This window comes from Lissotriton helveticus, chromosome 2_1, assembly GCF_964261635.1.
Source record: "Lissotriton helveticus chromosome 2_1, aLisHel1.1, whole genome shotgun sequence".
NCBI lineage: Eukaryota > Metazoa > Chordata > Amphibia > Caudata > Salamandridae > Lissotriton > Lissotriton helveticus.
This window is the reverse complement of record NC_136059.1, coordinates 1,181,632,978-1,181,647,845: the sequence shown is the minus strand read 5'-3', so window position 1 is coordinate 1,181,647,845 and position 14,868 is coordinate 1,181,632,978. Positions and strand designations below refer to the sequence as shown.

Sequence of the window (14,868 nt, the reverse complement as noted above, 5' to 3'; positions counted from 1 at the left end):
CTGGATTTTACCTTAGTTGAAGTCGAGCAAGCCCTAAGTGCCAGTAAAGGGGGAAAGGCTCCGGGCCCGACGGGGTTCCGGTTGATTTTTACAAATTTAAAACTGACCTCTGGGCCCAAAGTTTACTTAGGGTATTAGATGCAACTTGTAAAGTTGGACTGTTGGACTCATGGTCAGAATCCATTTTGGTTCCAGTTTTTAAAAAGGGCGATCGACTTAGTCCAACTTGTTATCGTCCTATTTCATTACTGGACTCTTTCGGAAAAGTCGTGGGGCGCATCATTCTAGAACGCCTACAGTCCTGGACCGAAGACAACAAGATCATATCTGACATTCAGTATGGATTTAGGGAAGGTCTGGGCACCATCGAGCAGGTTTTAAACCTGTCTTTACTCAAGGGCAAATACGTGGATGCGAAAGGCGGGAGTCCTCACTTGGCCTACGTAGATCTTACCGCAGCGTTCGACTGCGTGGGTCGTTCTAAGCTATGGGATATCTTAACAGAAATGGGAGTCGACCCATTGCTAGTTAATTTTCTTCTTGAAATGTACAGCAACACCACAGCCAAAATGTGAGATTTGGTTTGGGGGGGTGAGCTGACAGCACCTTTCAGGGTTGAGCGGGGAGTTAGACAGGGCTGTGTCCTGGCCCCCTTCCTTTTTACCATCTACACAAATGGCCTAGAAGAAGCCATGCTGGAGGGGTCCCAGGACCTACCCTTAATTCAACATCGTCCGATCCCCGCTCTCCTTTATGCGGATGACGCGGTGATTAGAGCTCGCACTCCCCTTGAACTTCAGCGCTCACTGACCCGATATAACCCATTTATGTCAAATCTAGACTTAAAAATAAACATTAAAAAAACTTTTATTATGTATTGCGGCCCAAAACAAAGAAAAGGGAGAACAATTTATATAAACAATTCTAGTGTAGACTACACCCAAACCTATCCCTAGCTTGGAGTCCTAATCGATGAAAAGGGACCTTGGAGGAAAGCTATTGAGGCCAGAAAACTGCAGCTTTTAAAATCAACCATGGGCCTAGTAAACTTTACACAGAGACTGGGAAGAAGACCGCCCGAGGAGATGATTTGCATCTATCAGGCCAAATGTATCAGTACCGCCATCTATGGGGCCGGGGTGTGGGGCTACATCCAGCCAGAAGCCAGCCAAAAAGTGGAAAACAGTTTTTTGAGGTTCCTTCTTGCCGTTCCCCAGGGTACATCAACATTTTACTGCCATTTAGAGTTAGGCCTGCCCTATATCACTGACATCATAAAGAGTCAGCCTATTCTCTTATGGCACCATGTTTGGACCTCAAATAAGTTAGTCCTTACCCAAAGTATCTTGAAGGATTGTCTTCTGCTTGAAAATGTGAACAAGATTGGTTGGCTTCGATACGTTAAAAAGTTCCTCTATGATCTGGGCCTAGAGAAATTCTATCACAATCCACCAGAATTGGAACAGATCTCTAGGAAAATGTTTAAAAAATCAATGCTTAACCCATCTAGCGGAACTCCGTTTGACAGGTTAAGCCAATAAAACCTCGGTTCAGTATGCTTTGTTGATCCAAACCTCTTTGCTGATCCAGCCATACTTAACCTGGAACCTAAGCAGTTACGATAGATTTTTGCTGACCCGGTTTAGGCTCAACACCTTCCATCAGCTCGTCACATTCCCTACTGTTAATGATTGGTCACAGCTGCTTTGTCAGTGCCCTTGTGATGGTATCTCTCTCCAATCTCTTTTACATTTGACCCTTTTTTGCAAATTCTACTCAGAACCGAGAAAGAGATGGATTGCTCCATTTTTAAAAACTTTGGGGCTACGCCAATGTCGTCCTGCTCTCTTGGTTCTCCAACTTCTTGAGTCTGATTTTCTAGCACTAAACATAGCCAGGTTTTTAAAATTTTGTATTCGCCACAGAACAAACTTATAACTGAAGTTGGACGCTTTTAATCTTTTGCTGTGCATTTTAACTTAATTGTATTTTAAGAAACAATTCATGTTTTTTCTCCTGGCAAATGTTTTAATATGACATGTATGTACTTTTATGGTTTTCTACTAATTGAAACCGAATAAAGTAAACAATTGAATTGAATGACAAGCCAATTCGTATTTTATTGAAAAACAGATGTTTGAATGTTTAGAATAAACTTGTTTTTATAGGTCACTTTCCAACACAATTTGCCACTTCTGTCTGTAGATAACAATTGAATAACAGTTACACTACTAATCAGTGTATTAGTACTCACTTGGATGAAATGTGTACCTCTTCAGATGAGCCAGGGGCTTTTTCATAATTTTTCACACATACAAAATAAAAATAGCACCTATCACTAATGCAAAACATCGGTGGATCTTACCCTCCAATTCTTTAACCAGCTTGGTAAACTCGTGATCGAATATCATGTGATCAGGGCTTGAAAAATTTGGCTGAGGTTTCTGAGCAGCTTTTGAATACAGTTCGTGCTTTGAAATGAATCCCAATTTCTCTGTGAAATTCTCTTTTCCAATTCTTTTCTCTATCAACTGTTTCAGTTTTTCTCTAGAAAGCATGTAGATAGAAAAACAAAATCACATCTTTAGTCAAATAATGCATTGTGTTTAAATAAAGCAAAGTTATTGCCGAACTCTAGTAACTAAACTAAGCATGAGATGGCCTGGTTAACCCTTCCTCAGAGCACAATGAACAAGAATACCTTAGTGCTCCAGAATAGATAACGGAAGTCACATGCATAAACAACAGCAATACTTTTTTGTATGGATGTGAAAAAAAAAAAAGTAATCTCTTACACTCTCTTACACTCTCTTGAACTAAACAAACCGAAATCGAATAACAATGGCTTGCGTTTATGAGACCACTCCATTCACTCACGGAATAAACGTGCACAATAAAGCTCCAAGTGCTATATCAAAGACAGTATTGGTTTTGTTCTTACTTGGTATTGTCTTCTAAAGAATTGTCATTGTAGTAAATGGAAATGCCCAGTAGTAATGCGCACAAGCCTTGAACCAACTGCTCCTCTTCTCCAAGATTCTCAGAGATTTGCCCGGTGAGCTGCGAAACTTGTCAAGGAACTTATAACATTTTGCAGTCTGTGCACAGACTTTTCAAAAAACCAATGAAAATAATGTCTCAGTAACTTTTTGCTCTTAAAATTCAGAAAAAATGCAATTTTTACATAAAGCAAAATGTGCTGAAATCAATGATTTACATATTGAGGACATGATGATGAACATAATTATGAATTTATCCTTAAGCTTTACAGTGCATCTTTTCATTGTACACCAGAGCAGATGCCTACAGGCTGAAATTCAACATCAATTGTTGAATGAAGGCCACAATATTTGTACTTTACTGCTAGTTGTAGATGCAAAATTATGTGCATGTCAAGGAAAGCTGTGGCACACTAGCCAGGTTCAACTCTTTCTTAAAGAAACATGATTTACTGTTCTTTCCAAAACACAAGCGAGTCAAACAATATAACCTAACACATGGTAAAATGAAGAGTGATATATGTAAAAAAAAAAATCTAACTGTGAAAAAGACATTGAAATTTAGATCGAAATTCCACTACATGACTGCAATGCGTGTTTTTCGTAAAATCTACAAAACGTTTTTGTAACTTGTGTCAGTGTACTTCACAACCTGTAAGGTAATCGCTAACCAAAGCTAATTACTGTTCCCCTTGAGCCAGGCAATGGCATGACTAATGGCAGGTAGCTACTAATCATAGTTGACAGGCACAGGTCTTTTAAAACAAATCTTTAACACTTGGTGGGAAGGCACACTAAAGGCTACATCCACTGTAAAATCTATGCCGTCATCAGTAACTGGGCACCTTACTTTTATCCCATAGTATGCATTCAATATGTTATGTTTGACAAGAATGTATGTGCCTGACTGTGTGCTATGATAATAAGGTCAGCCTTTGGACACAGCAAATGCTTCAACAAAATGGTGAAGACAGGTTTTTGTTCTTTACCATTGGACTCAAAGTCAGATCCTAAGGTTAGAACTATGCAACAAGCCCCTAGAGATTCATCAAACATCAAATCTCTTTATTCGATTCAAAGAATCATTAGAGCATACAAACACATCCTTTAAAACATTTTAGTTTTGACCCATCTAGTACAAATATATAAAACAGATTTTCAAGGATAAAATATTTAAAAACAAAACATAAAAATTATACGTTTCTCTGGGCTAAAGCGTTACAACGAGATCATTACTTCTTTCAGGAATGTTGTAAATGCAGTACATAGATTACTATTCAATTGTCACAACTCCAATTCTGTCTCATATGCAGAGAGAAAACTTTTGAATGTTTAAGAAAATTTTAAAAATGTTGCCCTTTCTTACTCCTTATAAAGCTGGCAGCCAACAGAAATTTACTAACGCCCAGAACCACAAGTTGGGAGCTATCAGATTTTAATACTCTTAGTACCTCTAGATAACTTCTACTATTCAGTCTTCTGCAGAGGGGCTTAATCCACTTTCGTCTAGGTATTGCGTAAGCTGTGCAAAAAAAAAGCCCAAGATGTGCGCAATATCCTCGTTCGCGACAAATAGGCACGACGTGCATCTAGAGTCCCTTTCAGTCAAGTCAGATTTTACCCATTTGGCTGGGAAGGTATTGACTTGGATTATACCATACCTAAACTTCAAGTAGAGTGATTTTGCCAATCGCGGTTCGATCTCGTCTAAAAACGGCTCAAAACTCGGATTCATTTAAAAAAAAAAAAAGAAATTGTGAGAGATTCAGAGACCGGCATTTGAGATTTGCGCTGGAACACAACCCTGCATCCCGGTCTAAAATGATGATGAGTCTAGTGAGTACTCCTGGTTCTGTGTACGTTTTCACCAATCAAAAATCTTGAGCCCTGATAGTCCAGTTACAAGCTATGGCCACTTCATATTTTGGTGCACCCAGAGAGCTTAATGTGTGTGCTAACACAACTCCAGTGCAAGCAAACTCTTTATATTAAACAATGAAGGATCTCAATTGGTTGACCCCTAAAGCTGTTTTTCCTGGATATTATGCGACCTAAGATCAAAACCAGTGAGTGTTCAGGTGTGCATCCAAAGCTGCTGTTAAACCAAGACCAGAATATCATAGCTAACTTCATGCAGTGTAGCATCTGTCTAGTCGTTCTGCATCTTGCCTGTAGTGAAGTTATTGAGTAACAATCACAGGTTCCTGAAGATTGCAGAGAACATCCAAACAATTGCTTATGGTATAATAGCTAGGAGGGCCCCTTATTGTGATTGGTAGCCTTGTATCACATTGAGTGTATTACTTGTATTTGGTGAGATACTTCAGCCTTAGAAGGTGCTTAAAAACTCCTACTTTTTGTGTTGATCTTCATTTTAACTGCTTTACTTTTCCATATTTTATTTAAAGGCATTCTTTAGGGGGGAGAGTGGGGGGGGGGGTTGGGTTGGGCGCTTTGGTGGGGTAAAAATGGAAAAAAATCCACAGTTGAAAGTACTCTGAAGACCATCAAAAATAAAAATCTTGATTTGGTCCCAATGGGAATATGTATGTGTAGACACTGTATTATAGCCAATTTGTGTGTAAGGGAGATGCCATCATAACATTGTCATTATAATTCCTAAAGGGATAAAATGATGTTCGTTGAATGTTTCCGGTCTTAATGATTTGTCTAAAAGGAAGAGGGTAGCTGCTGAACTGTTAGTTATTCAGCCAGACCTGGTTTGTCTTCAAGAGACGCATATACCCTGGCCCAGACGGTAGATCTTAAAAGAGTTGGGTTTTTCATTGCTGACGGCCTCTAAGGAACTTCATTTGACTCGGGGTGTGGCCATTTTGGCCAAATCAAACATACAGCCTGTGGGTAGGTCGCTGGCTGATAATTTAGGGCGCTGGGCCATTGTTGAATGTGGATCTGGGGAGAGTAAACTTACTGTTTGCACCATTTATGGCTGTAACTTAGATGAGGCAGAAATTTTGGAGGAATTGAATTTAGAGTTGGCTACTTGGGGACGACCCTTGGTTATATGTGGGGATATAAACATTAACCTGGCTAATCAAGAGTTACTGGGTGGGCCGCAAAGATATAAAGGGCGTAAACCACGTGTATTTAAAGCTTTATATCATTTGGTTAATGATCATTGACTGACTGATGTATGGGGAAAGTTGAATCCTAATGATCCGGGCTATACATTTTACTCTTTTCCCCATAAAAAGTTAGTTTGTTTATATTATTTTTTTGCATCCACTACTTCGCTAGTTGGGGCCTCAGTCCAATTATATCCCAGGATTTCTTCTGCCACAATTGTTCTGGAATAGAGTATATCGGGCGGGAAGATGTCACCTAAAACTTTTTCGTTCGACCGGAATCTTTGTTTTAATGATGAGTTTAGAGAATATATGGGTCATTGGATGAAGGAGGATTTTTTGACAATAATAGGCATTCGACTCATATTGCAGGTGTTTGGGATACATTTAAAGCTTGTTTTTGTGGTGAAGTTTTTAATTTTGGACTACACCAGCAAAGGAAAATCAGATTAAAACTACAAGGACTGTATGATGCTTTGAGAGAAGCTGAGGTTAATTTAACCTGTGGGATTTTACAGCAAAGCAATAATATTATGGAGTTGGAAAACTCTGTTGCAAGTGCGTGGGCGAAAATTCAAGGCTAGTGGAATATTGAGAGTGCCAAAAAGTATTTTGTTTATAAAAAGGAAAATCATGAACTTGGAGAAACAGTGGGGAGATCCTTGGCCTTATGCTTACGTATAAAAGAGTCGTCTCGAGCAATAACGTCCATGAAGGGTAAGAATGGTCAAATATGTCAGGATCCTCAACAGATTTTATCTATTTTTCATCAGTTCTATACCCATTTATATACGCAACAGGATAAGGAGGGGGTTAAAGATAGTGTATTTCTGAAGGAGGGAATATTATTCCTAGATCCCTTAGTAGCAGAACAATCGGAAAGCCCAATCACAATGTCAGAGTTAGAAGTGGCAATAAAAGATCTTGCAGTAGGAAAAGCGGCTGGTCCTGACAAGATCCCGATCGAGGTTTACAAACTTTTTTTTCATCATTTAAAGGATGAAATGTTGAATATGCTTCAAGCTGCCCAGAAGGGCTATGCCCATAAATCATGGGCTGAAGCTACTATAGTGGTGTTTTGTAAGAAGGGCAAAGACCCGGAGCTGGTTGGATCATACCGCCCAATTTCTTTACACAACTGTGACAGTAAAATATACTCCAAGATACTGGCAAATTGTTTATCCAAGGTTATTAGCTCGTTAGTGTCTGTAAACCAACATGTCCTTCTCGTGGGACTACTACCCACGTAAAAAAAATAATTACATTGTTTGATGTTGCTCATACGGAAAAATGAGATTTAGAATTAATTTTATTGGATGCAGAGAAAGCATTCGATCGGGTGGAGTGGGGGTATTTATGGCAATTGATGCGTGGTATTTCTGACTGCCCTACAGGTATTATATACTGAACCGATTGGTAGAATTGCTGCTATGGGGCTATTATCAGATGCTGTTAAAATTACTAGAGGTACCAGGCAAAGTTGCCCCTGTTCTCCACTTTTGTTTGCTTTGTACATTAATCCTTTTGTTGAACAGTTAGCCAATATTCCTCGTATTAAGCCTTTTTATGTAAATGATATACCTTTTTCTGTATTTGCCTATGCGGATGACATCGCAGTGACTTCGGCTGATCCAATGCTTGCACTCCAAGAGATTGAGCAATTAGCAATATCATTTGGCCAGGTATCTGGCTATACACTTAACGTAACAAAAACACAGATGCTTTGTTCAGATAGTATTGTCTTGCAGGATACAAGAGTGCTAAAAGAAGTGGCTTATTTAGGTATTACAATTAGAGCCTTAATGTTAGAGGTGGTCGATGCCAATTGGAATGCGCTGATAAAGAGTGTTAAAGACTCGCTTGATAAATGGGCACGGTTACATTTGACTTTCATTGGCAGAAGTAACATTATCAAAATGAACATTTTACCTAAAGCTCCATTTATATTTAGATCAATTCCTTTGGAAATTTCAGGAGCTCAGCTGCAACATCTTCAAACTGTATGCACAAGATTTCTCTGGGCCCCTGGTAAACCAAGACGAGCTAGCAGGTTTATGACCCTTCCTGTGGAGAGAGGTGGTGTTGCTATACCGGATTTTGCCTTATATTTTTATGTATGTTTTTTTGTTAAAAATGCGGATTTTATTGACTGGGGATGGAATGGCTAATATAGCAGAGGCCCCTTCGATTTTTTGAGATCTTTCTAAGATCTGAGGCTCGACAATGCTTATTTAAAGAAATTGATGGATGCTATTTTAAGAGAACAAGATTTAAAGTCTTGTAAGGCTCCTTCAATGTATGGAAACGAATTCGGAAACTTTGTGTATTGGAGAAATTATCTTATTACACACCCATGAACGCTGAAAAGGTTCTCCCTCCTATTTTTTGGGATAATGTAGCCCAAGTTTGGAGGAATAAAGGTATTAGAATATTAGGGGATTTTATTGCAACGGAGGGACTTATGTCTTTTGAAGAATTAGGGAGATTATATAATTTATCCAATCTTCAGTTTTTTAAATTTCTTCAAATCCGGGATTATTTATCTCGTAAGAAAGTTACGCTTGCACCCAATCCTCTTGTGGAAGCGGTAAGGCGGCAGGAAAAAATAGGGATGTTGTAGAAGTTAATGTTATCATATAGATCAGATGATTTAGAGAAACCTAATGCCAAATGGTCTAAGGTTTTAGGAGAACAGAACATATATATTTAGGAGGCCATTTCTAGATCTATGGTTGTGTTAATGTCTGCTAATTTGAAAGTGCAATTCTTGAAGACCGTGTTTGATTTGTATTATACCCCTGCTCGTATGTTTAAGTGAGGGGGAGTTAATGATGGGAAATGTTTTCGCTGCCAGGCAGATAATGCTGATAGTTTACATGTTTTTTTTAGCTGCCGCAACTTGTCCAGATTCCTTATGGAAATAGAGAAATTTATGAGTATAATTATTGACAGCCCGCTGAGGATTACACCTGCGATAATGTTATTAGGGATGGGGTCGGAAATTGATAAAGGTACTTCATTGTATAAATATCGCTATTTGATTTTTGTAGCAATGACCGTCGCTCGATTGTGTATTGCTTCTAAGAGGCTTCAAATTGAACCCCCTCCATTTGGGGTATGGCGAGCTAAAATGTATAATTTGTTTAATTTAGAATTTAGCCTATTTTCTGTTAAGGGTATAAAAAAAGAAGATTGGTTTGAGTATCTGGGGTGCTTTTATTGACCAAGTATGAATATGTGTCATTGCTATAAGCTGTATTGTCCGAGTGCTTTACTGTGGAACAATAAAATATAAAAAATAAAGGCATTCTTTAAAGCTGGCTGGACATTGACTTGATTGAAAGTACTTTCTGCAGTCATAGAGCATCGGTGTTCTAAATCCTCTAACACCACCTGGAGCAAAGCTGAGGACTCCTCAACTTCCAAGCCTTTTAGATACAAGTACAAAGGATGGTGCTTGGTTGCCCAAATAGAGTTCAATGGTTTCTGTTGTTCTGAAACATCAGTGATAAACCAACCAGGGATGCAAACAATCACTGATGTCCCAGGGACCAAAGAAATGACCCCACACTATCTGTACAAACAAAATTAAATCCTTTAAAGCAACACACTCAAACTTGAAAGTAATTAGATTATGAGGCGCTAACATTTGGAGTTTAAAGCTGAAATAAAAGAGAAAGAACAATCAGGCTGTGAACAGTGGCAATGTATGAACCATGATTAATAAGGGAGTGCTCAAACATGCACCTCAGTTAATGATGGGTTTAAAGGATACAAATGGAACATTTCTTGGATTATGAAGAAAATGTGCAACTGCAATGGGGCAGTTACTTAACCAGGTACACAGTAACATTAATAGCCCAACTCTTGTCTGTACCTTGCTTCCCTGTGAAAATAATATGTGCATAAATGTATTACAGAGTGCATTAAAATAAGCCTCATGGACCTAAGAATTGAAAGTCAGGCACTGAATGAATAAAATATAATGTTTTGCGTGCCAACTGCTTATGAAATAGCCATACAAAATATATGGTTAGTCTATGAGCCACAACATACAGTAAGTCAAGGTAAAGAAATCAAGATCATTGCGGATCACAAAACTGAATACATAGATTAGTACTGATGCAATTATTGGTTGTTGGTGGCATCCAAATGAGTACACAACCATACAAAAAAAACATGAAGAACAATGCAAGACTGACTGATTTCACCAGAACCCACCAGACAATGTATGCAAAATTTAACTTTAGGGACTGACTTTCTACTATGAACGCATGGCAAAAAGAAATGAGTTTTGCAACCAATTTACAAGTAATACATTTGGGTCTGTCACTTCTTATTGTTCTGGGTTTCAACAAAGTATTCAGCCAATAGCAATGAATTGACGGTTTGTCTGTTACACAGACTTCAAGAGTAGGGCACCATCCTGTAGTTAACGTGGAAGGATTTAGCTTAGCTCGAGATGCATTCTAGCATGTAGCAATCAATTTAATTACATCTACTAGTTCTGTAAATGTAGCTTCCTGGAGGACAAGTTAGCATTAACCATTGCGTTTATTTGTTACACCATTATTTAATCATTGCATGCAACAGATTGAAGCAGTCAAATTATAAGGCATGTAATGACTCAAAAAGGAACATGTGTGACACAGGACGGCGTTCGCTTTAAAATAAAGGGAATGAGAATGGCATGCACCCTCACAGGGCATGAGAAGGAAACCAGATATGATATAAGCTACTGTATGTGGTAAGCAACAGCAGAGAACATTTCCACGTAAACCGTTATGAATTTGTCCCCCCAGTCCCACTATTTGGTGGAGCAGTGCTTACAGGCTCGTAATGGGCAAGGGCTAATGGACAAAATGTAACAGGCTCCATATAGGCAATGTGTTTCCCTTTTTTACATCATGATTATAAGTCCACACAAAATAAGAGACTGGATTATTGCAAACATGTTCTCAACTATCGCCACAACAGGTTCCCACAGAGTGAGTCGACCAGACACCCCAGGCCAGCCAGTTCAGGAAAAGGTTAGAGGGACTTCAAATGCTAGATCCACTAGCTAAATCCATGAAGAAGCTGAAGATGAATTCCTGGCCCTGCTAGTAATCTCAGCAAAGCAAAATTGTACTAAATTGTGAGCAAAAACTATTTTTCTAATCATTATTGAACTCCGGTTACTCATCATCTTTGGTATCTTCGCTATTAACCACAATTTTCTGTGCACACCAGCTTGACTCCTCAGAAAGCTAAATTGAGCATGCCAGGACACCCATCTATGTAGTATATTTCAGAAACCAGGGCTTCTTTTCTCGGCACTGCAACATTACAAGAAAACCAAGGGGGTTAATCACCGATTCATAAACCAGTTTGTAAGAAGCCACTTACAACACTCCGGACAGTATTCTCTAAACAGATGCAAATTTGACTATAGATACCAACAAGCATTTCCGTGCCCTAATGTTGGACAGCCACTAAAAGTTACATTTGTTTATAGAAATGCCAAAGTCATCAATATCTGGTGATCTTTATTGACCTGAATCCAGTCATTGAGGTGTTAGAGTTAAATTAGCATACGGCCTGCAGTAGTGGACTTCGACATCCTCAAAGGACCTTGAAAATAAGCATTGATTATTAGTTAATATGACTTACAGAGGAGATACAGGAGCACTAGAGACCGGGAACACTTGTATAGTAGCACGTATTTGCTGAATTTTCTATAACAGTGTCATTGGTAAGGAATATGCTACTTACCAGTATGCATCTGTTCTTGGCATGTAGGGCTGCTGACATTCATATCTTGTGCATAGATCGCCGCCTAGTGTTGGGTCCGGATGATTGCAAATTGTTGTCCTGGAAGAGTCTTCGAAGTATCACGAGATAGGTGGCTCCTCCCCCGGACTACAGTGCGCATGGGCATCCTCTCCATCCTCAGATTTTTTTCGCCATTGTGGCAGGGATGGAGTATGATACAGTAAGTGATGTCCATGCTAGAGAATAATTCTGAGTGCTACAGCTAAGACAGGCACCGGGGAGGAGGGAGGGCGATATGAATGTCAGCAGCCCTACATGCCAAGAACAGATGCATACTGGTAAGTAGCATATTCCGTTCGAGGCATGTGGGCTGCTGAATTCATATCTTGTGCATAGAATGTATAGCAGTCTCCCCCTAGCGGCGGTTGCCCGTGCCAGCTGCAGCAGTCTGAAAAAGAGTCTTGAGTACAGCCTGCCCTACAGCTGCCTGCTGTTTGGAGTGTACATCTACGCAGTAGTGTTTGGTAAATGTATGTATGGTAGTCCATGTGGCTGCCTTACATATGTCTTCTAGAGGAATGTTTCCTAGGAAAGCCATGGATGCCCCTAACTTGCGTGTTGAATGCGCTCTTGGGGGAACTGTTAATGTGCGTTTAGCTTTTTGATAAATTTGTGTGCACTTAACAATCCATCTGGCTATACCTGATTTGGAAATGGGGTTGCCTTTGTGCTGTGGTGAAAAGGCAACAAACAGTTGCTTAGTCTTTCTGAAAAGTTTTGTTCTGTCTATATAGTACAGGAGAGCTCTTTTAACGTCTAGGGTATGTAGAGCTCTTTCTGCCACGGAATCTGGATTCGGGAAGAATACTGGCAGTTCTATAGCTTGATTGATGTGAAACTGGGATACCACCTTTGGCATAAATTTGGGGTTTGTTCGCAGCACTACCCTATTTGCGTGAATTTGTATGAATGGCTCCTGAATAGTTAGGGCTTGCAGCTCACTAACTCTTCTAAGTGATGTAATCACCACTAGAAAAGCCACTTTCCACGTTAGGAATTGTATCTCACACGAGTGTAGAGGTTTAAAAGGTGGTCCCATTAGTCTGGTTAGAACCACGTTTAGGTTCCAAACAGGTGAAGGTGGGTGTCTTGGAGGAATGATTCGTTTGAGTCCCTCTAGGAAAGCTTTAATAGCAGGTACTCTGAAGAGTGAAAGGTGCTGCCTGTTCTGAAGATAAGCTGCCACCGCAGCTAAATGTATACGTATGGAACTGTAAGCCAGATTGCATCTGTGTAAATGTAACAGGTAACATATGATGTTTTGAGTAGATGCATCTAGCGGATTTATGTCATTATTGTTACAATAGAAGACAAATCGTTTCCACTTCGCCGCATAGCATGCTCTGGTTGTAGGACTTCTTGCCTCTTTGATAATATTCATACAGTCAGGAGGCAAGTTCAGGTAACCAAACTCTTTGACTTCAGGAGCCAGATCGCAAGGTTCAACTGTTGCGGATCTGGGTGCTGAATGTCGCCATGGCTCAGCGTTAAAAGACTGGGTGTTAATCGCAGCCTTTGATGAGGAACCACGGAAAGTTCTAGGAACGTGGTGTACCATGGTTGCCGCGCCCACGTTGGAGCAACTAGGATGAGTGTCATTGAGTGTTGTCGCAGTTTGCGTGCCACTAGTGGTATGAGCGGGGCTGGGGGAAAAGCGTACACAAACTTGCCTGACCAGTTCATCCATATCGCATTGCCCTGAGACTGCGGATGTGGAAACATGGCGGCGAAGCTTTAGCATTTTGCGTTTTCCCTTGTGGCGAACAGGTCTATTTCTGGGTGACCCCACCGCTGGAAGTACGGTTGCAGCACTGAGGGATGTATCTCCCACTCGTGCATTTGGTGGCTGCGTCTGCTGAGCAGATCCGCCATCTGGTCGTCCCTGCATGGGAGGTGTTCCGCCATGAGGAAGATGTTTCTCTGAATGGCCCACTTCCACATGCTTTGCGCTAGATGGGACAACTGTGGAGAGTGTGTCCCTCCCTGCTTGTGTATGTCGTACATGGCAGTCATGTTGTCCGTCCGGATTAACACGACTTTGTTGCACAAATGTACCTTGAACGCCTTCATTGCCATAAAGATTGCCATCAGTTCCAGCAGGTTGATGTGCATCCTTTTTTGCTGTGTCGTCCATAGTCCCTGCACTGTGTAATGGAGGACATGCGCTCCCCATCCTAGGAGAGATGCGTCCGTCGTCAACACTATTTGTGGTACAGGCTCTTGGAACGGTCGTCCCCTGCAAAGGTTTTGTGGGTTCCACCAATGCAGAGAGCTGTATGCGCGACCGGTCACCAACACTAGGTCTTTCAATTGTCCCTGAGCCTGGTTCCACTGCCGTGCTAAGCACTCCTGAAGCGGACGCATGTGTAGTCTCGCGTGAGGGACTATGAAGATGCAGGAGGCCATCATGCCTATCAACTGCATAAACAGCCTTGCTGTGAGCGAGTGTTGGGGTCTGAATTTCTGAATCAGTAATAGAATGCTGTTGATTCTTGCTGAGTTTGGCTGCGCCTTTGCCGCCAGAGTGTCTATTGTTGCTCCCAGGTACTGTTGTACGTGGGCGGGCTGAAGATGAGACTTTGGGTAGTTTAATGAGAATCCGAGGCTGTGTAGGAGGTGAATAGTGCGGGACATGTGGCTGGCACATTGCTGGGCTGACTTTGCTTGGATGAGCCAGTCGTCAAGATAGGGGTAGACGTGAATATGGTTGTCTCCGTAGGTGCACCGCCACTGTCGCGAGGCACTTGGTAAACACCCTGGGGGCTGTTGTCACCCCGTAAGGCAGTACCTTGAACTGGTAGTGCTGATTTTGGATGGTAAACCGGAGATACTTCCTGTGTGCTGGATGTATTGGTATGTGGAAATACGCATCCTTTAGGTCTAGTGTTGCGAGGAAGTCTCCCTGACTGAGTAATGGTAGAACTTGCTGTAAAGTGAGCATGTGAAAGTGTTCTGACAAAATGTATTGG

At 40.8% G+C, this 14,868-nt stretch overlaps 1 protein-coding gene across 6 annotated transcripts in view; it reads right to left on the bottom strand.

Moving 5' to 3' along the window:
• The window catches only part of USO1 (USO1 vesicle transport factor), a 515,242-nt gene that overhangs the window by 146,053 nt on the left and 354,321 nt on the right, over positions 1–14,868 (bottom strand). For all 6 annotated transcript variants that reach the window (XM_078676053.1, XM_078676052.1, XM_078676055.1 and 3 more), the window contains 3 exons: positions 9,861–9,971; positions 2,942–3,060; positions 2,366–2,547 (listed from right to left, as the gene is read on the bottom strand). In XM_078676053.1, the coding sequence (XP_078532179.1) occupies positions 2,366–2,547; positions 2,942–3,060; positions 9,861–9,971 (412 nt within the window). The remainder of the gene's footprint in view (positions 1–2,365; positions 2,548–2,941; positions 3,061–9,860; positions 9,972–14,868) is intronic.